The 26,563-nt window shown below is 38.5% G+C and overlaps 1 protein-coding gene across 3 annotated transcripts in view; it reads right to left on the reverse strand.

Annotated features, from left to right (window-relative positions):
* Window positions 1-26,563, reverse strand: part of LOC122707784 (complement factor H) — a 192,174-nt gene that overhangs the window by 117,089 nt on the left and 48,522 nt on the right. For all 3 annotated transcript variants that reach the window (XM_043923644.1, XM_043923640.1, XM_043923639.1), the window contains exons 10-15: window positions 13,185-13,367; window positions 11,327-11,503; window positions 4,643-4,819; window positions 3,530-3,715; window positions 3,240-3,419; window positions 658-837 (exon numbers count right to left, since the gene is read on the reverse strand). In XM_043923644.1, the coding sequence (XP_043779579.1) occupies window positions 658-837; window positions 3,240-3,419; window positions 3,530-3,715; window positions 4,643-4,819; window positions 11,327-11,503; window positions 13,185-13,367 (1,083 nt within the window). The remainder of the gene's footprint in view (window positions 1-657; window positions 838-3,239; window positions 3,420-3,529; window positions 3,716-4,642; window positions 4,820-11,326; window positions 11,504-13,184; window positions 13,368-26,563) is intronic.

The raw sequence follows: 26,563 nt of genomic DNA on the forward strand, positions 1-26,563 counted from the left end.
ACAGCTTTATTGTGGTATGATTTTTATAAGGGATCCTTATAAAAGGATGAATTATGAGGTTGAATATTAGACAATAGATTTGGTTTTGTATTGATTTGAAGCTTCTTTCTAGATATTCTAGGCTTGTAGAAATTGGTAAAAATATTGAGGATAGGGAGTCAAGATGTCACAGAGTCGGAGAAGAGAAACACAGATATGAAAAGTGGAAAACTGAAATGAACCAATTCAATTGGAATTCATCGTGTCAACATGACTCAAGACTTTTCAAAATAGTTAAACAAATAGAGAAATAGGTACATAGATTGATACATAAATAGATATGTGGATAAATACATAATAGTTCAGCATAGGCATAAGCACATTAATGTGTAATACACAAAATCAGAAGTAATGGCTTTCCCGTAGAAATGAGCACATCTACTGCCCAGATGTTAATTAAAAGTCACAAAGTCTCTGAATGGTTTGTCACATAGCTGACTAAGGCACATTATACAAATAATATTTAGACACAGTATTTTGATTAGCTTCTAAATTACCTTGCAGAAGGAAAATATTTGTAATGATAAATAGCTAAATTTCCTTGAAGGACACAAAGATACTACTTTTACGAGTTAGAAATAGAATACATTTTTAAAAACATTACGGACAAGAGATTACCTTCTTTGCAGGCTACTTTAGGATCCCATTTTCCATTTATACAGATTGAGTGTTTGAGTTCTGATTTTCCTCGGCATTGGTAACTTTTGTTGGTGTTATGATCATATCCAATTTTATGTGCCAGTTCTCCATCAGGTGGAAATAATTTTGACCATTTACACTTCTTAAGTTCATCTTTTGCTATAAAATGAAAACATTCCCTTGAAAAGACTAGTTCTAAAGAACCAAATTGCTAATGAAAAATAGCTATGGAGTCAATAAAATAATGATGTTAGCATTTATGCCTACAAATTCCAGCAGCCAAGTTACTGCTGATCAAATTACATGAGATGAAAAACTATACATGAGCCTGAGTCCTGCGTCCAGTTTTTGAAATTTCAGAGAAAATACCCATCCTAAAGATTTCTGCCTTTTTGACTGGAATACTTCTTGATGATCTACACAGCAAATAGTCATCACATGAATAAATTTGGTCCCAAATTTGAAATCTGTGCAAATGTTCATATAATTTGCTTGTTGACCTTAAGCATCTCTGCATTAGTTTTAACTCACAATCTTAAAACAAGAAAATAAAAACAATTATCTGTGGACATAGCATGCCAAGTTGTTATTTTATATATTTTTTTCAAGAAATGAAATGAAACATAATAATAAAACTATCCAAGTTTTATTATCCAATAATAACACCTATCCGAGGTGTTTTGTACAGAATCTTAACTTTTAAGCAAATCTTTTACCTAACCACCAAAAATGAACAAATACTTGAAATAAGAAAATGGGTACTTAAAGTTACAACCTATCTTGTATATACACTTAGAGTCTTTGAGACACTATGTTATGTATCAGATCATTCTATAATCCAATATAATGCCATGATAACAATTTTTTTCCAGCTCCAGGATAAGTTAAATATGGACTAAAAAGATTTTTATATAGATACCTATTTCATAAATTCAATGCAGTTGGAGGTTCTTTTTGAATTTGACAAAATATCTGTATAGGTCTTTGGCAGTATATGTTAATGATTTGTGAATGATAAAGGTTAAGTGAAATGAATAAAATAAGGAAAAGTCAAGTCAAAGAAAAGTGATGATTTCAAAATGAAACTCTAAAAAATAAAATAAGGAGCTGAATTCAAAACACCCTGGAGGATTGAGAATTAGCCCTGTTTTTAAGATTTGTTCAGAGTATTAAAGGACACAAAATCAGTAGTATCCTTCAAGGAAAGGTGGCCAAAGGAAGATGTATACTCAAAAGGAGCAGTGGTGACTGTGGGCCTCATCCTAAGATGGACTGGTTTCTGGAAGGAAAGCAGACTTATTTTATTAGAAGAAAATAAGCATAGTAGGAAGAATGACAAGCTATATTAGACAGAGTTACAAAATAAACCTTGAGAGAAGAAAACTGGAATAAGGTCTATTATAGAAAAAGGGAGTATATTAAACTGAATACAGGTAGAGGATTAACCTTTGCAAGGAAAGCTCTGAGGTCAGAAGAGTAATAATTGAAGCACACATTTTGGCATAAGGTAGAATGTAAAGTTAAATGAGCTGAGGTCATTTGAGGAGATAGACGAGGACAAAGATGAGGTTTGGTCTTGAAGAACTGGCAATTCCTAGGAGAGGAATGTGTTCACAAAAATTAGGGATTAATAAGGAAAAATTTATTGTTTAACTAAATAAACTCCTACTGAATGTCTGTCAAGTGGTCTTTTGAGTATGGGTCTTTCGACATACTGTCGGCGCAGAAAACAGCTATCAGTCCCTGCCCTCACTCAGGGCCTGAGCCTAAGCCCTACCTTCTTCTTGCAATAATTAATGACTAGAAATATAATGGAGTTAATAGGCCTGGACACCCAGGGCTCTCTTTGAATGCAGAGCCCAGAGCCCAGGAAAACTCCAGGAAAGAGTCTATTCCAAGAGTAAAAATGAAAGAAGGCAGCTAAGATTGATTCTCCTGGTCAGTCATCAAAGATTCAGTCATCCAAAGGTCAGGATGAGTCTCTCACAGGGAAATATGTCAGGGCAGGTTTCTGGCCTCCCCCCAAAGTGCCTCCCATGATAGAGGGAGTGCCCCTACTAACAGGGCGGGCTTGAGCCCACCCTACGCAGCACAGAAACTATCTTTGCAGAATTTGAAACAGACTGAGAAATTATCATTGTTAGAAGCTTTGAGAGAGGCAAGATTCCTACAGAAATGTATCAAAAGGGTATTCCCTCAACTCTAATTCCTGGTTTCAAATGTTCTAAAAGAAAGAGTATCCTATAAAAGCAAAAATGGCATTTCTGCAATGATAGTTGTATTTTCCTGGTAACTAGTATTCACATTCTAATCACATGAGTACCTATCAGTAAGATTTAGCTTCACACTTATCAAGATAAATAATGTTAACATCAGGACAGAAAGATGCATAAAATTCTATTGCTAGTTTATATTTTTCCTCTTTAGACACATATTGAACTATAAAAATCAAATGTTTGGGATCATTATATAATTTAAGATCTGACATTTTCAAGGATAACTCTAAGTTTCAACAGAATGTCTGCAAATACTAAATGTCAATTTGAGATGTGTATTCTGACCAATGCACTGAGGAGGTTGGGTCCACTCTCCACTAATACACGTGATAAATCTGGGTCCAATCATTGTAAATGCTTCTCTGCAACTGAACTCTACCGAGTCGCCATGCTGATAGGGAGGGACAGAAGGCTTGACATCGCCGTGATCAATGTCAGGTATATCTCCACAGGTACGCTCCTCCTCTGAAAATCCACAAAAATATGCTTGTCTTTAAAATATTATTTAAATGTGTATATGGATACAAATAAAAATATTGATTTACCTTTAAATATTACTAATTTTAATACATTACCAATACACACAGGTAAAGCTGTCCATTCTCCATCAACACACTGAATTTTATGAGAACCCTTCATCAGAAATCTGGGGTTGCAAGCATATTCCACGACCTCATTGTGTGCATATTCTTCTTTGTGTATTTCTTTCCCTTTCCCATTGAGAAGTTGAGGAGGTGGAGCACACGATTTTACTTTCCCTTCTGTAGAAATATTGTGTAAATTATGGTTACATTGTTTGTTTTATCACTGAAAAATCCAGCTAATGCAGAAATTTATTTCACTAACTGATCTTTTGTTTATTATATTATATACTTCAGCATTCTTAAGCAATGAAAAAGGAATAGTGTTTACATCAGACTCATGTTTACCAATTCTATTACTCATCTTGAACTAGCATATTGAAGTCCGTGTTTGCTCAGAAAGCATGTTCATTATCCAGACATGCTAATAGATATGCAAGCCAATTACTCAGTCTGGGTGTATAAATTACAGCAATACTTTTATTCCACAGAAACGCTGCATGAAAACTTTTTGAAAAAAATATCATTTGAGAGAAGCATTTGAACAGTTTAACTTTGATTCATGTTATTTGATACGTGTGATTGAACTGACTTTAAGTTACTTTAACACTCTTTAGACATACTTGAGGACACTAGAGGTAAAGCCCACAGTATATAAACTATCCAATATTAATGGTGGAATTGCAGGAAAAAGGAAAACAAACAAGAAATCCCACCAGTGTCAGGTTCCTCATGCATTTCTGTGGATTCTCCACCACAGATTTCAAGAAGCACCTGGAGGTTAATTTCTTAAATAAAGAAAACTGAGGTATCTACTACCCAGCACATGTCCTTGGTGGGTTTGCTGTTGCTAAGTCGCTTCAGTCATGTCTGACTCTGTGCAACCCCACAAACGGAAGCCCACCAGGCTCCTCTGTCTGGGATTCTCCAGGCAAAAACACTGGAGTGGGTTGCCATTTCCTTCTCCACCTTGGTGGGTATATCTCTGGCTTAATATATTAGATTATAGATGCACTGGAAGTGGACAGAAAATTAAGAGAGGGAAATTAAATGGTTCATATCTGAAATCCCAACTCTTGCTCCAACAACTGTCAGATAAATATTTACCTTTACACGTTGGAAGTTTAGGGGACCATCCAAAGTGGTAGCACTGAACTGAATCTGCTCCAACCATAATACGGCCTTGACTGCAGGAGAATTTCAGCACATCTCCAACTTTAAATGCTTCTTTCCTGGGATAAGCATTTAAGTATGTATCCATTTCGGGAATACTGCATTCTCTTTCTATTGAAAAAGATAAATAATTGAGTGAGAATATTTAATCACTGCAAAATAAATATTTGTGTCACATAAAATGAGGTGCTGGGTACTGCATACACAGAGGGACAGCACATTAATGCTCTTCCTTAAAAAAAATTACACTTTAGGTTTCATATACAATCTGGGACTTTTGAGAAATATTAAGGTATTGAACAGCAACATATACATCCTGATAATTTATTTGTAAAGACAACTTGTTAATACTGAATCTGATTTTATCACTGACATTTACAAAATATAATGCTACATTTTTGGTCTCAAAATGTATAAATATTCTCTCACAATTAAAAAAAAAAGACACAATTTTAAAATTGAATATAAATAAAAAAATGGTATTTTAAAAAATATAACTGGGAAACTAGAACACACAAGAGAGACATTTCTCTTGCATTTGAGTTACAGGTACAATAAAAATCACTTAATTTTATCTACATGTGTAGAAATCAAATTGAAACATGAAACAAAATGAGTAAACATGTTCAAGGTCACATAGGCATATTTTAGGTGTCTTGATTATGTATATGACAACACAAACATCTAAACTTATTGTACCTATAAATGATCTTAACCATTAATATATGTTTGATTATTCTGATTCATTTTAAAAATGTGTAAACTTATCATTGAAAATGTGTAAAATTATGAAATTTGTGACATTGTTGTGCATGGATTAGTCTCTCAGTTGAGTCTGACCCTCTATGACCCCATGGAGTATAGCTAGCCAGGCTCCTCTGTCCATGGAATTCTCCAGGCAAGAATACTGGAGTGGGTAGTCATTCCCTTCTCTAGGGGATCTTCCTAACCCAGGGATCACACTCAGGTCTCCTGCATTGCAGGCAGATTCTTTACCATCTGAGCCACCAGGGATTGCTACATATTATCAAAAATTGCATTATTCTTATTTGGAAACTTCCTATTGCTAAATAATTTACAAACTTCAAAATTGGAATTTAAGAATTAGAATCTCACCAAGAAGAAGGATCATACTATCTAAAATTCTTCAAACATTACCATAAAATTATATATAAGCTAACTAGTTTTAAAAGTAATGCCCCCTCCCCCAAAATCCATAACTTTGTTTCTGCTTTTGTTTTAATGTTGAGTTGTGTAGCTTAGATGAGAGGTTACTCTTGATGAGAACCATTGGGATTCCTTTCCTAAAACTTTATTCCAAACTTCCACACAGCAATACTTCTAATGGTATGTGACTTTGTTTACATATTTTGTGCTTGTCTTATGTAAAATTCCTATTTTATCATACTGTGTAAAATGCTGCTTTAAAAACAAAAAGATCTTGACATTAGGCTGTTTTCTAACTGCTGTTCTCACAGAGTGACTGTAGGAAAACCATGATCATCTTGAAAGCCTTTCCCTTTACTTAGAATTGTTAGTAGCTCAATCATGTCCAACTCTCTGTGATTCCCTGGACTGCAGCTCGCCAAAATCCCATGGAATTCTTCAGGCAAGAATATCTCAGTGGTTAGCCATTCCCTTTTCTAGGGGATCTTTCCGACCCAGGGATCCAGTCCAGGTCACCCGCGATGCAGGTGGATATTTTACTGTCAGGTGGCTCAGAAATTTTGAAAGTGAAGGTACAGTCTCTCAGGCATGTCTGACTCTTTTTGACCCCATGGATTACACAGCCCAGCAGACTCCTCTGTGGAATTCTTCAGGCAAGAATACTGCAGTGGGTTGCCATTCCCTCCTCCAAGAGATTGTCCTGACCTAGGGATCGAACCCAAGTCTCCTGCATCACAGGCAGATTCTTTACCATCTGATCTTTTTTAATATGAGCCAATTTCTTTGCTGCCTTGGCTGCTGCAAAGGCATGTGTCTCTGCTGACAAATGGTTTCCAGGCTTCCTTTGCATAGACATCTTCCTACATAAACTTGACCCTCAGTCCCTTCTATTTTCTAAGAGCTTGGATTCTTTTGTTCTTAGAATACACTTATTGGAACAATATAATAGAAATATTTTTACTTTTTGATTCATTATTTGCCTTAATTCATGTTGTTTTTTTTTTTCCATACTGGCATGAAAGCTCTTGAAAGGCATACCACCTTCCCCCACTGTATTCTTCACAACAGGAGACAGGGATCAAGACTATCCCCATAGAAAAGAAATGCAAAAAGGCAAAATGGTTGTCTGAGGAGGCCTTACAAATAGCTGTGAAATGAAGAGAAGCAAAAAGCCAAGGAGAAAAGGAAAGATATTTCCATTTAAATGCAGAGTTCCAAAGAATAGCCAGGAGAGATAAGAAAGCCTTCCTCAGCGATCAATGCAAAGAAATTGAGGAAAACAACAGACTGGGAAAGACTAGAGATCTCTTCAAGAAAATTAGAGATACCAAGGGAACATTTCATGCAAAAATGGGCTCAATACAGGACAGAAATGGTATGGACCTAACAGAAGCAGAAGATATTAAGAAGAGGTGGCAGGAATACACAGAAGAACTGTACAAAAAAGATCTTCATGACCCAGATAATCACAATGGTGTTGTTAGGGGAAGCACACTAACTGAAACCGCCCACCCTGGCCAGGCACCATAGTAACCATTTGCATGAGTTGTTTTATGACAGGAGAGCCTGATAAGGAATACGGAACTAATAAGCCACCACCAACCGGAAGAGTTCGGGAAAGGTCAAAAGGAAACACCGCGTGTCTATCCACTTCCCAGAATCCCTCTTGCTAGCATCCATCTTGGCTGAGCGATGCATGCGCCACCAGGAAAGACTCTGAATTAGAATAATTGGCCAAAGACTACCCGGAAACAAATCCCATCACCATAAAACCCAAGACTGCGAGCCACGCGGCAGAGCAGTTCTCCTGGGTTCCCTTACCTACTGCTCTCCACCCGGGTGCCCTTTCCCAATAAAATCTCTTGCTTTGTCAGCATGTGTCTCCTCGGACAATTCATTTCCGAGTGTTAGACAAGAGCCCAGTTTCGGGCCCTGGAAGGGGTCCCCCTTCCTGCAACAGTGTAATCACTCACCTAGAGCCAGACATCCTGGAATGTGAAGTCAAGTGGGCCTTAGAAAGCATCACTATGAACAAAGCTAGTGGATGTGATGGAATTCCAGTTGAGCTATTTCAAATCCTGAAAGATGATGCTGTGAGAGTGCTGCACTCAATATGCCAGAAAATTTAGAAAACTCAGCAGTGCCCACAGGACTGGAAAAGGTCCGTTTTCATTCCAATCCCTAAGAAAGCAATCCCAAAGAATGCTCAAACTACTGAACAATTCATCTCACATGCTAGTAAAGTAATGCTCAAAAGTCTCCAAGTCAGGCTTCAGCAATACGTGAACCGAGAACTTCCAGATGTTCAAGCTGGTTTTAGAAAAGGCAGACGAACCAGAGATCAAATTGCCAATATCCGCTGGATCATCAAAAGAGCAAGTTCCAGAAAAACATCTATTTCTGCTTTATTGACTATTCCAAAGCTTTTGACTGTGTGGATCACAATAAACTGTGGAAAATTCAGAAAGAGGTGGGAATACCAGACCACCTGACCTGCCTCTTGAGAAACCTGTATGCAGGTCAGGAAGCAACAGTTAGAACTGGACATGGAACAACAGACTGGTTCCAAATAGGAAAAGGAGTATGTCAAGGCTGTATATTGTCACCCTGCTTATTTAACTTATATGCAGAGTACATCATGAGAAACACTGGGCTGGAAGAAGCACAAGCTGGAATCAAGATAGCCAGGAGAAATATCAATAACCTCAGATATACAGATGACACCACCCTTATTGCAGAAAGTGAAGAAGAACTGAAAAGCCTCTTGATGAAAGTGAAAGAGGAGAGTGAAAAAGTTGGCTTAAAACTTAACATTCAGAAAACAAAGATCATGGCATCTGGTCCCATCACTTCATGGGAAATAGATGGGGAGACAGCGGAAACAGTGTTAGACTTTATTTTTTTGGGCTCCAAAATCACTGCAGATGGTGACTGCAGCCATGAAATTAAAAGACACTTATTCCTTGGAAGTAAAGTTATGACCAACCTAGATAGCATATTAACAAGCAGAGACATTACTTCGCCAACAAAGGTCCATCTTGTCAAGGCTATGGTTTTTCCTGTGGTCATATATGGATGTGAGAGTTGGACTGTGAAGAAAGCTGAATGCCAAAAAATTGATGCTTTTTAACTATGGTGTTGGAGAAGACTCTTGAGAGTCCCTTGGATTGCAAGGAGATCCAACCAGTCCATCCTAAAGGAGATCAGTGCTGGGTGTTCATTGGAAGGACTGATGCTGAAGCTAAGACTCCAATACTTTGGCCACCTCATGCGAAGAGTTGAATCGTTGGAAAAGACCCTGATGCTGGGAGGGACTGGGGGCAGGAGGAGAAAGGGATGACAGAGGATGAGATGGCTGGATGGCATCACCAACTCGATGGGCATGAGTCTGAGTAAACTCCGGGAGTTTGTGATGGACAGGGAGGCCTGGAGTGCTGCGATTCATGGTGTCGCAAAGAGTCGGACACAACTGAGCAACTGAACTGAACTGAACTGAACTCTTAGCCAACTTCTGGCACATATTAGGTGCTTGCTGACAGCCTAAAAATGAAATTACCTGGGCTCTGGACACTGTTGAACAAGCCTGGCCTGTTTCTATAACAAGCTCACCCTGTGTGTCTATCTGAAATCCTGTGTGTCTATCCTGAACCTCTTGTTCTCTGCCACAATCAAGCCTTTTCAAAGAGTTATGTCCACATTCTGTATTGCATTTCTTACTAATAATTTATTTAGCAGGTTCTAAGTAGGTTTTTCCCTGTCTACTCCATCTGGAACTGTCTCTCTCACAATTATTGTTGGCTTCCATGTAGCCAAATCCACCACAATTTTAGTCTTTTAACCTGGCTTATTAACGGAATTAGAAGTATTCATTAGTATAACTATTCTAATGTAGTTAGTTTACAATTTCCTTGAGTAAACTGCATGGCAGGCATTATGACAAGAAGTTTATATGAATAAGCTATTTTAATAACTAAAAGATCTTTTGAAATATTAGAACATTTGTAAATATTAAATCATTTTACAGATTCAGAGGAGTGAACCAAGCTTCAAATAGGTTGTTGCCCTTAGATTCATACTTAGCAAATGGTGGAATTGGATATAGAACCATTTCAGGCTAATTCCATAGGAATTACTATTAGTCAAGTTATTATTCCTTGTTCTTAAATCATTTTCTTCTGCCCAATCTATGCAATATTCATTCTGACATTTTTTCCCCCTAAATTTTCCGGGTCCTCCTTTCTTTCTGTCCACATTGCCATCTATTCCTCCTCTGTCAGATGCCTCAGTGTTGGAAGCTTCAGAACTCAGTCTTGAACTCTCTTCTATTTTCATTCTACATCCTTTCCCAATCTGATGTTATTATTTACAGAGTGATAATCTCACGTGTGTATCCCCTGGCTAAACCTACGCACTCAACACTGCAGTTGACGTAGCCAATGTTTATGGTCCCCACTGGCCCAACCACATCGTGTTCAGGTCAAAGGTGTGATGCTTTTGTGAGAGTGTTCTTTCTCCTGCCAGTATGACATACAAAGTCATTTCCATTTTCTTGCTTGCTCATGAGAAAATGGTATTCAAAACATGAGTCCCTTCACCTTTTGCTCTTTCTGACAACCAACATTTAGCAATGTTATCTGCATTTATTACAAGGAAAATATATCCCAAATTTATTCTCTGCTCTGCATCACTTCAGCCAAGAATTTGTCTAATCCCCACACTTTTTCACCCACATGGTTTCTTAAGTCTTCTCTTGTCCATCATAAGCACAGCATACAGAAAAATCCACAAGCAGCCTTCAAAAATCTAGATAAAATTATATCATTCCTTTTCTTAAAATTCCCTATGCCTTTTCATGAATCATAAAATCAATCAATGTTAATATGCCTTGAAATAACCCAGATCATCTTTCCTTTGCCTCATAGCAGCTTCAGCTCATAAAATCCTCTCTCATTGAGTAGAATCTGCCCACCTTGATATTTTCCAAATATTACTTTTCTGCCAAAGTTTGCATATAATTCTTCCCTTGACTTGGGACACTCAACATTCACACTCAGCTTACCAGAGACTGAAGCCCTTTTTCCAACCCTGGAAAAAACACTTCTGATTGGCAAAATAAAAGAGATCCATGTCATTGTCCTCAGAACTTGTCAAAGTCAGAAAATAAAAAGCCCTGTCAAAACCTGCAGAAGTTAACAATAAGGTAGGAGGTATAAACAGAAAGTCAGGAGCAAAATACTTGAACCCGTTGCAAGACCCTGTCATTTTGATATTGAGTGAGTCATTGGACTTTAAAACTTCCCCTCCTTCTGGTTTACATTAAAGTAGAAGGAAGCATCATTCCTTAAAGATGATTCTAGATCAGTGTAATTTGGTAAAAATAAAACACTTCTGACAATTACTGCTAAATTCTGTTTATCTTGAAGGAAGGAACATCTGGAAAAGAGCACCTACCGTAGCATGCAGCTTTATCGGACCAGCCGTTTTGACCACATACTATGGAGCCTGCGGTGCGTCCATCTCGGTTCTCATACCCGTCAAGACATTCGTAGTCCAGCCTGTGGTTCAGCCTGAACCACGTGCCATCACTTTTGGCTCTGGCCTTCTCAAATACTGGCCTGTCACAGGATTCTATGGGATAATGGGATTACGATTTCATTTCTAATATTATTTAGTGGGCAGTTTTATTGAGTTTCATCTCAAGGGAAAAGGGTTTCACCAATTAGTATGCCCTAATCATTAAAAATAAGACAAGGATTCCAGTGATATACCACTGTCCTGAAATAATTATTCAAAGTGAAAAAAAGTGTATTTCTATGCAACATTTTTCTCAACACTTAATGTTCCTGAATTATTTGCTTTATGAACATGTTCCTCAGTTGCTATACTTATGTATTTTTTCCAAAGCTAGTATTAAAATAAGCCATTACAGAAGTATTATACTATTTTCATAACAGCATTTTCTGAATTCATATGCCAAATTTATTAGCAGTTGTGACATATTTGCCAGAGAAAACTTAATTTAAAAAAAGTAATTTTCAAAAGGAAAGTTAATTTTTAAAGATGCTATAATTTTTTTTAAATTCACATGCTGATTTTCCTTTTCCAACTGTATTTCTAGTGGTTGTATATTCTTTTATATTTATCAAGGTTGAATACAGACATAGTTCTATTATCTATAGCTACTTACAAGAAAATATGTTATAAACAATCTGTTTTCACTAACACCATAGACTGATGCTAATAATTTAAATAATTTACTTCAAATTTCATAATGTGTTAAAGCAAAATTATACTAGTAAAATATAATAATAGAGACATTTTTCATAAAAAGAGTGTTAGAATGGAAAATTGTCATATATTAAAATAAAATTAGTTCAATATGTGCACCTTTTTTCATTTTGAGGGTGTAGTGCCTGAAGCAAATATAGACAAGGAGAAAATAAAATGAAAGAGTAGAAATGGATATTATAAATACCCACTTCACTTAAAGTGAATATATAAAATATCACTTCAAAAATATCACTGTGTAGCTTTGGGATGAATAAGACAAACTCAAGAATTGTTCTTAGAAAATCTTCATAAATATCTATGTGGTGCTACAGGAAATACCTTCAGCACAGGAGAATTTGGTTTTGTCTAGAAGTGTTTCTCTGTCTCCACTAACTAGAAGTTTATGAAGATTTCCTAAAAGAGAATTTTTCACAAGGATATTTATCCTAGAGATTCAAAAGTTTCTCTGTCTCCACTAACTAGAAGTTTATGAAGATTTCCTAACAGAGAATTTTTCACAAGGATATCTATCCTAGAGATTCAAACATATGAATTATATATCATATTATTTGAAGCTTATGCACCATGGCCTCAAATCTTTGCTTAACAACATAACTTTTAGGCTTAGGAGCAGAGACTCTGGCTTAAGAGTCCCCTAAAATAAAAGCAGATGCAATCAGCATAAAGGTCTCAGCTGAAAATAAAATAACTTATCCCAGAATAGAGGTAAGGCTCTTAGCAAAATTAGTTTTTAGTCACAGGATGTTTTAAAGTGACAAAACGTTGAACTAAATAGTACAATGATATTCTACTCCACTAGTAATTAATCATTAAAGGCAAAAAAAAAAAAAAAGATACATTTTCCAAAGCTTTGTAATTGATCTTTTAAAATACAGCCATGGAACCACAAAACACTTCATATGACCCTGCACCAGCAAAAAAAAAAAAAGAAAGAAAAAAGGATAAAAGAACAAAGTTAAAGAGTACTTCTGTATAGTTATCTTCAGGATAAAGAATACTAAGATAATGAATTACTTACTAATGCATACAGGTTGAGCTGACCATCCATTTTGCAGACATGTAATTAATCCTGATGTCTTACCATCTTCTGTTACATATCCTGGTTTACACTTATATTCTGTTTGTTTATTTAGGGGATATGTAAATGCAGATTCAGACAAAAATCCATTCTCAATTCTTACTTTGTCTTTTGAACATCTTTCTAAAAGGGAGAAAGCATAAAGAACAGGTAAGCATATATTTGACACACATTTCATAAGGACCCAAATAAGGTAATGATACAAAAAAGGGGAGTCGTTTATGACTATAAACTAAGAAAACTTCTGATCATTTAAGGTCCTGTGTAAGAGAAAAAAAAAAAAAACTGTGAGTTTCCAAAGATATTAAACCAAAACACTTGATTTCTATTTTCTAGAACAAAGCAAGATTTAAAAGACTCTGAATCCCTTCTAGGAAATTATTAGAAATCTGTTTGTCTAAAGGATCTGGAATCCCACAGCATATCAGAAATCTGTTAGCAATGAGTTCCCTTTCCTGGGACTTGTTGAAAGTATAGTCTAGTCTGGAACTCTTACACAACCTGGAACACAAATCAGGTGACAATCACAGAATCTTCCACCACAGTGACCCCAGCCGTTGTCTCTGAGAATTTGAAATGTTGTCATCAAAACTGGGTGCTTAAAGCCATATCAGTACATGGAGTTCAATGAAGATGACAAAGATCGATACATGCATTCATTCTACTAAGGACAAAAAGATGATCCTTCAAACCATGAATAACTAAACTTGGAAAAGTACAATTCTGTCTCCTACTAGATATCTTCATAGAATTCAGGTAATTTTTTTAGTACTTCATGGATAAAGAAGATATCAAAAGAGAAAAGTTTGAATATTTTGAATTGAATGAAAATGAAACCATGATAAGTAAAGTTTTATATGATTTATGAGGTGACACAAAAGTGTGCTGAGGGGAATTTTAAAATTACATAGCAATAACAGTAATGATGAATGCTGAAAATCAATAATTGCTTTTACTTAAAATTGAAAACAGAAAAGCAAACAAGCCCAACACAAATAACTTGGGAACAATGCAGTGGTATTAGTAAGAGCGGGGAATAGGCCACCTTGACCTCCCTTTCTCTCCACAGACACACTGAATTAACAGCTATGTGTGAATCAGTTCCTTTTATACAAAATAGAAACAGTAGACGGGAAGTTCTGCATTCAAGGCAAGTGAGAAAATGCCAAATCCTAAGCGGCAGGGAAAACTAAGACACATTCCCGCAATAAAATCCATGCAGCAGAGCACCATACAATTTGAAGGGAACACTAAACACCCAGCTTCTCCTGGAGGAGCAAAGAGTTTGATCCTAATCTAGGTCTCTGATTTTGCAACTGCTAGTCCAGGGTCCAGCTTCCAATTAGCGCGCCTCTGGGAGGCCTAGCATTTCCAGTCTCCTGGGATCACAGAAATGAAGTGGCAGTTATGAATCTGTACCAGCACTTCTCACAGGTCGTCCCCTAGCTTAATGCAGAGTGAGCAACTCCTAGTTACTCCATTGAAGGAGGCAGACGGCACATCGGGACCTTCATCTTTTCCAGCTCTGCCTGAGGAATTGGCTTCTAACTAACCTGTCCCTGAGAGCTGATGAAGCCCACAATTTGCATGGTGCCTCCGGACTACCGAGAGCTAAAGCATGGTGCAGAAGGCACAGGGTGTGAAGCAGCATGCAGGCATTTGTCACAGCTCCTCTCCCCAGTTCAGTGCAGAGTGAGCGAGGTGATTAACTCCAAATTGCCTGCTCCACAAGTATTCTGACGTGTAGATCACTGCATACTCTAGACTCCTGGAGGACGCTGACTACAAACACAGAAGTTTGGCTGAGCAGAGAGGTTAGAGAGGCATCCAAAATTCTGGCCAGGCTGATTGAAAAGGCTGAATTATGGAAAGGTTCTACTTCTGAGGCTAGTCTGTGAAGACTAGGAGAAGTGGATGTTTAGACTAATGCACAGATATCCACACAGTGAGTCAAGAAAAATGATCAAGTGAGAAGTATGTTCAAATGAGAAGAATAAAATATCCATTGCTTTTTATCCCGACCCAACAAAAGAAATTGGACACCCACCCACAGCAAACCTGACTTAGAGTGAGGTGTGGGCTCTATACCATACACTGAGATCCACGATGGTGGAAGAGTAAGTGCACGCGGAGTACATCTCTCTCCACGGATACGTCAGGAATACACCTCCAGACACAGAAGATCTTGCGGAACACCAGCTGAGAACCTGACCACCAGAAAAAGATATATAGAACCATGCAACACTCAGTAGGACAAAGGAAGGAGGGTAAAACGAGAAGAATGAGAAGAACTGGATCTGCACCTGAGGTGGGGGAACTGAAGCAGGAACAGAGCTGCAGGGGAGGGAAATGTTTGTGACAGAGGTGAAGCATTGAGGCTGCTGGAGAGTGAAGCAGCTGATCTGTGTGAGTCTGAATGGAGTGAGGATCACACAGACGATCCTTGCCACAGCCACACATACCCCAGACAGGACGCAAGTCCCCTAGAAAGTGCTGCAGCTTGGAGCTGGAACACAGAGATTGGAAAGCAGTCCCAGGGCAAGGTCTGCTGTTGACTGAAGGGAGATGGTGTGAGGGAACCTCAGAGAGGAGAGCGCAGTGGGAAATGTTTATGAAGGAAAGCCAGCTAACCTGGAGGCAGGGTGATACTGCTGAGTCAGACACAGAGGATGGAGCCATCTCTGACCCTCTCTCTCTGCACATATCAGCACCAGACTGCGGAAACAAAGCAGGGAGGGTGGCCCTTTAAGGACCTGACGTGCAAAGCAACACAGAAGGACCCCAGCCAAGGTGATCTTTAAGTCCCTGAATGCGATGAACAACAGAGAATGACCCCAACAGGGGGGCTCTGTAAGTGCTTGAAGGGGTCAAGCAACAGAGAAGAACCACCAGCCAAAGAGGCCCTCTGATGGCCAGGTGCCAGAAGCTAGGGAAAGACTCTAATAGGGCCACAGCTCCTGCAGCTGAGTCAGGTGGCTTCCCTGCACGCTTAGCATTGCCAGGGTTCCCATAATTCAAGCATCTGTGTCACCTCCATGCTCAATCCTCCCTGGCAGAGCTGTCAGAAGCTAGAAATATCCCTAATAGTCACATACCTCCTGACAATAGCCTGAGCTGCCGCCACAACAGGTAAGAGACCAGCCCAGAACTGGAGGGCATCCTAGGGAAGTGAGGTGGACTGTGACTCACATTGAGGAAAAGGATGCTGACAGCTCACCCAAGAAAAATATGTATTATTCTTATATTTTAACTTATTTTGTAGTTGCTACTAGGTATTTAAATTTTTACTTGATTTTTGCTCTGTGTTGTTGTAGTTGTTGGTTTTAATACTACAATTAAATCTATTTACACTTTTGAGAACTTTTTTTTAACAACACATTTAATTTCCTTTAAATACTTCTGCCTCTACGTTGGTCTTTTATGGTTTTGAGGGTTGTTTTCCTCTTTTCATTTTCAAAGTTTTTAAAAAAATTATTATCACTATTTTTCCACATATATTCTTTTGTTTGCTTTTCTTATTCTTTTTCTGTTGTTACTTTTCTTTAATGTATGTAAAACTTCTTTATCTACCTCTATTTAAATTTGCTTTTCTAGCTTTTCTTTCTTTTTTTTCTGTTTCTTGCTTATCCTTACTATGCTTATTAGTCTGTTTAGCTTTAGTTGTTTTATTCCCCAGTTGATACATGGCTTTGGTTTTGTTTTCCAGCTTACACTTTCAGTCAGATTTGTTAATAACTAGTTGATATCATTTTTGCTCTCCTTTGCTCACTGGATCAATCTCTTCTACTTTTTTTTTTCTTCACTCTTTTGGTTTTGTCTCTGTGTGTACATGTATGTGTATATTTCCCATTTTTTTGTTAGTACTTGCCTGATTCTGTATTTGCCATTTTTCTGGGAGTTGTAGTTTGTTTCTTGCTTTAGTGTGTTTGTTTTTATTCCGTTTAATGCCATTACAAGCCACCTGTGAAATATCACTTCCCCCCCCCCAGAGATCAGGCCCAGAGCCTTTGCAGTGGGAGCGCTGACAAGACTCTAGACTGCCATAAGACTCCTAGCCCAGGCAGTGTCTGTTAGTGAGAAGTCCCATAAAGGCCTCTGCTCTTCACACCTGCATCACCCAGTGGAGGAGGCCTCACCCAACAGCCAACACGATGAAACACAAACCCAGTCATCAGCAAACAGGATTCCCCTCATGCTGGGAGCCAGCACACGAGATCCTACCCATGACAAGGTCATGAGGGAGAAAACCTGACCGGCAAGGTGGATCAGGTTTTCAAGGATTCCGAAAAGCTGCCCCAATGCTGCCCTCGGTGCTCACCTTAAAGATGATATCTGTTCTTCTGATGCTTGCTTTAATAGACTACTCCCTAATTTCTGTAACATAGGAAAAGGCCTTCCCAGATTTCTTTCCAAATAAGAATCAATTTAGAACTTTAATCTATAAGTTTTTTGGGTGGTGGTATTTTATGAGATTATTTAGGGTGAAAGGAGTGTTTTAATTTAAACTCCTTTGCTGGTAGTTTGTTAGCCAAATGCATTTATGCCCTTGGTACTAATATGCATGATTGCTTATAATATTTTAATCATAAAATAGCATAAAGAACCTGATTATATAAAAGCCCTAGTAGATATAGAGCATTTTTGAGGGATGAAGGAGTTTTATTAGAAAATATAAGAAAAAATTATTATAAAATGATTATTGGGTTAGCATTTGCTTGCTGTGTTTTTGCTTTTAGTGTGCTAAGGCTGTGCTATGGAAACCATTGTTAATATAGTTATAGATCTAGAAAAATAAGAGCTTAGCCCTAGTGTTGTAACAATGAAATAGTTGTTAATTATTAGCCAGGAGTGCTAGGCAGAGGCCGCCTTATTAGAGCCACAGAGGCTGTATGGGGTAAAACTTTTAGATAAATTTAACTGACAACTTTTGCAGAAGAATTGATGTTGGTATTAACAGGGTCATATTTTTATTATGTTGTGACATGCTGTCCTGTTGCCCTATGAGACTGTAACTCTTCTGTTAAGGTCACCATAGAAACAGAAAACAGGTTTACATTCACCTGACTTGCATAAAATGTTAATAGGCCCCCAGGCCAGAAGATAATGTACAAGACCCTCATAAACAAAGAAGTATGCAGAAAACACCCTGGTTTTGTGAAGGACAAGCTGACATAATGTTAAACTATCTTCCCCTTAGAAATGTACTAACTTAGGGTATAAAAGCTATGGTAAAAAATAAAGCATTGCCAGACTCTGCCAGCTGCACCCTCCGTCTGGTCACTCTCTCTCTCTTTCTCTCTTTCTCTCTCCCTCGCAGACTTGGCCCTATCAAGGCTAGTCTCATGTGTCTTCTCTCTCTCTCTAGCCGACGCCGTTCATCCTGAGGGTACCCCCTGGATCCTGCCGACCCAGCACCCTCAGAAAGTCCTGCCCCTTAGAGGGGGAAAGAAACACGATGAAACACAAACCCAGTCATCAGCAAACAGGATTCCCCTCACAAAGTCCTGCCCCTTAGAGGGGGAGAAACAAACATGATAAAACACAAACCCAGTCATTAGCAAACAGGCTTGTCCCCTCACAAAGTCCTGACCATTAGAAGGGGGAAAAAAAAAACAAGATAAAACACAAACCCAGTCATCAGCAAACAGGATTGTCACTTCATACAGTCCTGCCCATTAGAGGGGAAAAAAACTTACCTCCTTTCACCAGAGTACAAACAAAAGTCACACCCAAAAGAAGCCCACACAAACTCCTGGCACAACCTTACACACCACAGGCAGAAACCAAAAGGAAGGAGGAGTTCTACCTGAAAGCTTGAGAAAAGGAGACCTCAAATATAATAATTAAAAAGAAAAAAAAGAAAAGGCAAAAAAATATTGCTCAAATGAAGGAACAAACTAGAAGCACAGAAGACAAAAAAAAAAAAAAAGAAGAAGACGACGAAATAGTTCAAATACCTGAAAAAAAAATTCAGAATAATGATGGTAAAGATGTTCCAAAACCTTGAAAATAGAATGCATAAAATGCCAAGAAGCAACAACACAACTAACACAATTACCAAGGATATAGAAGAAATAAAGAATAAACAAAGATGAATGACACAATTACTGAAATTACAAATACTCTAGAAGGAAACAATAATAGATTAACTGAAGCAGAAGAAGGGAACAGTGAGCTGGAAGATAGAATGGTGGAAATAGTTGCCGATGAGCAGAATAAAGGAAAAAGAAGGAAAATAATTGAGGAGAGCTTCAGAGACCTCTGGGACAGTATTAAACACACTAACATTTGAGTTATAGAGGTCCCAGAGGAAGAAGAAAAGAAGAAAGGCACTGAGAATTTTTTTGAAGATACTACAGTTGAAAACTGTCCCAGCATGGGAAAGGAAATAGTCCAATCAAGTTCAAGAAGCACAGAGTCCAATACAGGATAAACCCAAGGAGAAACACATCAAGACACATATTAATCTGCAGAGATTAAACACAAAGAAAGAATATTAAAAGCAGCAAGGGAAAAGCAACAAGTAACACACAAGGGAAAAGCCACTCAATTAACAGCTGATCTTTCAGCAGAAATCCTGCAGGCCAGAAAGGAATGGCAGGATATATTTACAGTACTGAAAAGGAAAAATCTACAAGCAAGATTACTCCACATGGCAAGTATTTCATTCAAAATTGATGGAAAAATTAAATCTTTACAGACAAGCAGAAGTTAAGAGAATTTAGCACCACCAAACCATGTTTACAACATATATTAAAGAGACTTATATAGGCAATAAGCATAAGACAAAGGGAAGACCTACAAAAAACCCAAAACAACTAAGAAAATGCTAATTGCAGGTGGTCTTAAGATGGTGGAGGAATAAGATGGGGATACCACTTTCTCCCCCACAAATTCAACAAAAAATCATTTGAATGCTGAGCAACTTCCACAAAACAGCTTCTGAACACTGGCGGAGGACACCAGGCACCCAGAAAGGTTGCCCATTCTCTTCCAAAGGAAGTAGAACAAAATATAAAAGACAGAGAGACAAAAGAGTTAGGGACAGAGACCCGTCCTGGGGAGGGAGTCGTGAAAGAGGAGAAGTTTCCAAACACCAGGAAACCCTCTCACCAGTGGGTCTGTGGGGAGTTTTGGAATCTCAGAGGGCAACATAACAGGGAGGGAAAAAAACAAAAAAATAAAACAAAACCCACAGAATACATGCCTTAACCACAACTCTCAGCAGAAAAATAGCTTAGACGCTCCTGTCTGCCGCCAGTGAGTGGGGGAGGCACGGGTTGCATTGCTTAGGGTTAAGGACCAGTCCTGAATGTCCTGAGGACAATCTGAGGGAGCTAACGTGAGATAGCAACCGAAACTGTGGGATAGCCAGAGAGAGAGGGAAAAAGGAAAAGAGAGAGAGAGGGAGAAAGCTCTAACCTAAGGCACAGCCTGGCCCGCTCACAGGACAAAGGATTGAGCCAACACCTAAGGAGAGTTATCAGGCTGCAAACCGGCTCCTCCCCAGACCAGAGGCAGAGAGGCAGGAAAGCGACAGCCAGAGCTGGGAGGCAAGAGACAATCATGGCCCCAGAGACGGCATCCTCTACCAAACTGGGAGCAGGCTGCCAGTTGCTAACCACATCTTCCTGGGCTCCTGGATGGCTGACATCTGCCAGGAGGGTCACAGCCTGAGATCAGCCCCCCAGAGGAGACACACAGCACACCTGAGATGACACTCTTGTGGCGCACCCCGGAAACCAAGCGAGTGGGACCAGGGAGGTGATATGATGCACTGTTCACCTGGGACAGTGTGCTCACCAAGCACCTGGTCACCTGAGCTGCTAGGACCTGGGGAGGGCACAAAACGCAGCCCCAACAGAGTCTGCGCCCCTGTGCAGTACCCAAGAACCTGAGCCTGAGCAGCTTAGGCCTGGGATGTGCACGCAACCCAGGACCCACTTTGGACAGCTCCCCTTCAGAGCACCCTGGAGTTTGAACAGTGTAGACTGGGAAAGCACACGTGCCATGAGCGGGGCAAACCCAGTGTGGCCCAGGCACTGCGAGCACTCCCCACACAGCCAGTGATATTTGTCTGCAGTGCTCCTCCCGCCCCACAGCACAGCTGAACAAGTGAGGCTAAATAAATGACCACCTTCGCCCCCTTATGTCAGGGCGGAAATTAGACACTGAAGAGACTTGCAAACAGAGGAAGCCAAAATAAACAAAGAAAAGGGAACCGCTCTCAACGTGACAGGCACAACAGATTGAAACTCTGTAGTTAGCATCGACTAAGCACTGGAAAGGCCTATAGACCTTGAGAAGAAGTATAAGCTGGAACAAGGAACTATCTGAAACTGAACTGACCCCACACTGCCCTCAACAGCTCCAGAGAAATTCCTAGATATATTTTTACTATTATCACTTTTAATTTTTATTTTTAAGTTCTTTATTACTTCTTTAATTTTCATTTTTATAACCTACTATTACCTTTCAAAAAAGACCCTATTTTTAAAGCAAATTTCACATATATATTTCTTATAATTTGTGATTGATTTTGTTTTGTATTTTTAATATTGTATTTTTCAGAGTTTAACCTCTACTCTAGATTTTTAATCTTTGCTCATTGGTATTTCTTATCAATTTTGTACCTTTAAGAATCTAATCTTCAGTACCCATTTTTACTTAGGGGTGTGATTACTGGTTTGATTGTTCTCTCCCCTTTTGACTCACACTTTTCTCCCCCCAGGGCACCTGTATCTCCTCCCTCCCCCTACTCTTCTGTACTTAACTCTGAATCTCTCTGGGTGTTCCGGGCTGTGGAGAACACTTACGGAAATGATTACTGGCTAGATTCGTCTCTCTCCTTTTGACTGTCCCTCTTCTCCTCATGGTCGCCTCTATCTCCCTTCTCCCTCTTATTTTCTCTACTTAATTCCGTGACCCTCTCTGGGTGTTCCAGACTGTGGACAGCACATAGGAAATTGATTATTGCCTAGATTGCTCTCTCCCCTTTTGATTTCCCCTTTTCAACTCCTGGTCACTTCTATCTTCCTCCTCCCTCTTCTCTTCTCCATGTAACTCTGTAAACCTTTCTGGGTGTCCCTCACTGTGGAGATTCTTTTCACCATGTTTTATCAGCAGTGCTGTATGGATGGAGAAGTCTTGAGGCTACTGTAAGATTAAGGCTGAAAGCCAGAGGTAGGAGGCTTAAATCCAAAACCTGAGAACACCAAAGAACTCCTGACTCCAGAAAACATTAATTGACAGGAGCTCATCCAAAACCCTGCATATCTACACTGAAACCAAGCTCCACCCAAGAGCCAACAAGTTCCAGAGCAAGACATACCACACTAATTCTCCAGAAACACAGGCACATAGCCCTGAGCATTAAAATACAGGCTGCCCAAAGTCACACCAAAGCCATAGGCAACTCAAAACTCACTACTGGGCACTTCATTGCACTCAGAGAGGAGATCTAGCTCCACCCACCAGAACATGGATGCAAGCTTCCCTAACCAGGAAACCTTGACAAACCACACATCCAACCACACCCACAGGGACCAACCTCCACAATAAAGAGGAACCATAAACTTCCATCATACAGAAAGGCCACCCAAAACAGAGCAATCTAAACAAAACAAAAAGGCAGAGAAATATTCAGCTGGTAAAGGAACATGATAAATCCCCAACAAACCATACAAAAGAGGAGGAGATACGGAGTCTACCTCAAAAGGAATTCAGAATAATGATAGTAAAGATGATCTAAAATCTTGAAAACAAAATGAAGGTACAGATAAATAGACTAGAGATGAGGACTGAGAAGATGAAAGAAATGTTTAACAAAGACCTAGAAAAGAAAAAAAAAGAGTCAATCAACAATGAATAATGCAATAACTAAAACACTCTGGAGGAAACCAACAGTAGAATAACTGAAGCAGAAGATAGGATAAGTGAGGTGGAAGATAGAATGGTGGAAATAAATGAAGCAGAGAGGAAAAAAGAAAAAAGAATTAAAAGAAAGGAGGACAACCTCAGAGACCTCTGGGACAACATTAAACATCCCAACATTTGAATCATAAGCATCCCAGAAAAACAAGACAAAAAGAAAGGTCATGAGAAAATACTTGAGGAGATAATAGTTGAAAACTTCCCTAAAATGTGGAAGAAAACAGCCACCCAAGTCCAGAAAGCCAGAGGGTCCCAACAGGATAAACCCAAGGTGAAACACCCCAAGACACATATTAATCAACTTAATGAAGACCAAAGACAAACAGCAAATATTAAAAGCAGTAAGGGAAAAGCAACAAATAACACACAAGGGGATCCCCATAAGGATAACAGCTGATCTTTCTACAGAAACTCTTCAGGCCAGAAGGGATTGGTAGGACATACTTAAAGTGATGAAAGAGAAAAACCTACAATCCACATTACTATACCCAGTAAGGATCTCATTCAAATATGAAGGAGAAATCAAAAGCTTTACAGACAAGCAAAAGCTGAGTGAGTTCAGCACCACCAAACTATCTCATCAACAAACGATAAAGGAACTTCTTTAGACAGGAAAAACAGAAAAGGTTTATAAGTAAGTAAGTGTTAGTCACTCAGTCATGCCCGACTTGTTACAACCCCATGGACTGCAGCCCACCAGGCTCCTCTATCCATGAGATTTTCCAGTCAAGGATACTGGAGTGGGTTGCCATTTCCCTCTCCAGGGGATCATCCCAACCCAGGGATCGAACCCGGGTTTCTTGCAGTGTAACCAGATTATTTACTGACTGAGCTACAAGGGAAGCTATAAAAGTTTATAAACTCGAATCCAAAACAACAAAATAAATGGCAATGGGATCATACTTATCAATAATTACCCGAAATATAAATGGGTTGAGTGGCCCAACCAAAAGACAAAGACTGGCTGAATGGATACAAAAACAATACTGCTATATATGCTGACTACAAGGGACCCACCTCAAAACAAGGGACACACACAGACTGAAAGTAGAGGGCTGGAAAAATATATTTCAAGCAAATGCAGACCAAAAAAACCAGCAGGGGCAATACTCATATCAGATAAAATAGACTCTGAAAGGCCTTGAAAAGTGACAGAGAAAGACACTAAATAATGATCAAAGGATCAATCCAAGAAGATATATAAGTTATAAATATATATGCAACCAACACAGGCACACTGCAATATGTAAGGCAAATGCTAACAAATATGAAAGGGGAAATTAAAAGTAACACAATAATAGTGGGAGACTTTAATAACCCACTCACACCTATGGATAGATCAACTAAGCAGAAAATTTCCAAGGAAACACAAACTTTAAATGATACAATGGACCAGTTAGACCTAATGGATATCTATATGACATTTAACCCCCAAACAATGCATTTCACATTTTTCTCAAGTGCACATGGAACCTTCTCCAGGATAGATCACATCCTGGGCCATAAATCTAGCTTTGGTAAATTCAAAAAAAATTGAAATCATTTCAAGTATCTTTTCTGATCACACTGCAGTAAGATTAGATGTCAACTACAGGGAAAAAAAAAAACCATTAAAAATAAAAAACATATGAAGGCTAAACAACACGCTTCTGAATAACCAACAAATCACAGAGGAAATTAAAAAAGAAATCAAAATATGTATAGAAACAAATGAAAATGAAAACACAACAACCCAAAACCTATGGAATTCAGTAAAAACAGTGCTAAGGGGAAGGTTCATAGCATTACAAGCTTACCTCAAGGAACAAGAGAAAAATCAAATAAATAACCTAACTTTACACCTAAAGCAACTAGAAAAAGAAGAAATGAAGAAGCCCAGGGTTAGTAGAAGGAAAGCAGTCATAAAAATCTGGGCAGAAGTAGTTGAAAAAGAAACAAAGGAGACTATAGCAAAAATCAACAAAACTAAAAGCTGGTTCTTTGAGAAGATAAATAAAATAGACAAACCATTAGCCAGACTCATCAAAAAACAAAGGGATAAGAATCAAATCAACAGAATTAGAAATGAAAATGGAGAAATCACAACAGACAACACAGAAACAACACAAAGGATCACAAGAGACTACTATCAGCATCTTTATGACAATAAAATGGACAACTTGGAAGAAATGGACAAACTCTTAAGAAAAGTATAACATTCCAAAACTGAACCAGGAAGAAAGAGAAAATCTTAACAGACCCATCACAAGCAAAGAAATAGAAACTGTAATAAAAAATCCTCCAACAAACAAAAGTCAAAGATAAGATGGCTTCACAGATGAAGTCTACCAAAAATTTAGAGAAGACCTAAGACCTATCCTACTCAAACTCTTCCAGAAAATATCAGAGGAAGGTAAACTGCCAAACTCATTCTATGAGGCCACCATCACCCTAATACCAAAACCAGACAAAGATGCCACCCAAAAAGAAAACTACAGACCAATATCACTGATGAACATAGATGCAAAAATCCTTAACAAAATCCTAGCAAACAGAATCCAACAGCATTTTAAAAGATCATACATCATGACCAAGTGGGCTTTATCCCAGGGATGCAAGGATTCTTCAATATTCACAAATCAGTCAATGTGATACACCACATTAACAAATTAAAAGATAAAAACCATATGATTATCTCAATAGATGCCGAGAAAGCCTTTGACAAAATTCAGCATCAATTTTTGATAAAAACCCTCCAGAAAGCATGCATAGAAGGAACATAACTCAGCACAATAAAGGCCATATATGATAAACCCACAGCAAACATTACCCTCAATGGTGAAAATTGAAAGCATTTTCCCTAAAGTCAGGAACAAGAGTAGGGTGCCCACTCTCACTACTACTATTCAACATAGTTTTGGAAGTTTTAGCTACAGAAATCAGAAGAGAAAACAGAAATAAAAGGAATCCAGATCAGAAAAGAAGTAGTAAAACTCTCACTGTTTGCAGATGACATGATCCTCTACATAGAAAACCCTAAAGACACCACCAGAAAATTACTAGAGCTAATAATGAATATAGTAAAGTTGCAGGATATAAAATTAACACACAGAAATCCCTTGCATTCCTATACACTAACAATGAGAAAACAGAAAGAAAAATTAAGGAAACAATTCCATTCACCACTGAAATGAAAAGAATGAAATAGGAATAAGTTTTCCTAAAGAAACAAAAGACCTATATGTAGAAAACTATAAAACACTGATGAAAAAAATCAAAGAACACAAATAGATGTAGAAATAATCATGTTCATGGATCAGAAGAATCAATATAGTGAAAATGAGTATATGACAAAAAACAATCTATAGATTCAATGCAATCCCTATCAAGCTACGAATGGCATTTTT

The sequence above is a fragment of the Cervus elaphus genome, chromosome 14 (assembly GCF_910594005.1).
Source record: "Cervus elaphus chromosome 14, mCerEla1.1, whole genome shotgun sequence".
Classification (NCBI taxonomy): Eukaryota; Metazoa; Chordata; class Mammalia; order Artiodactyla; family Cervidae; genus Cervus; species Cervus elaphus.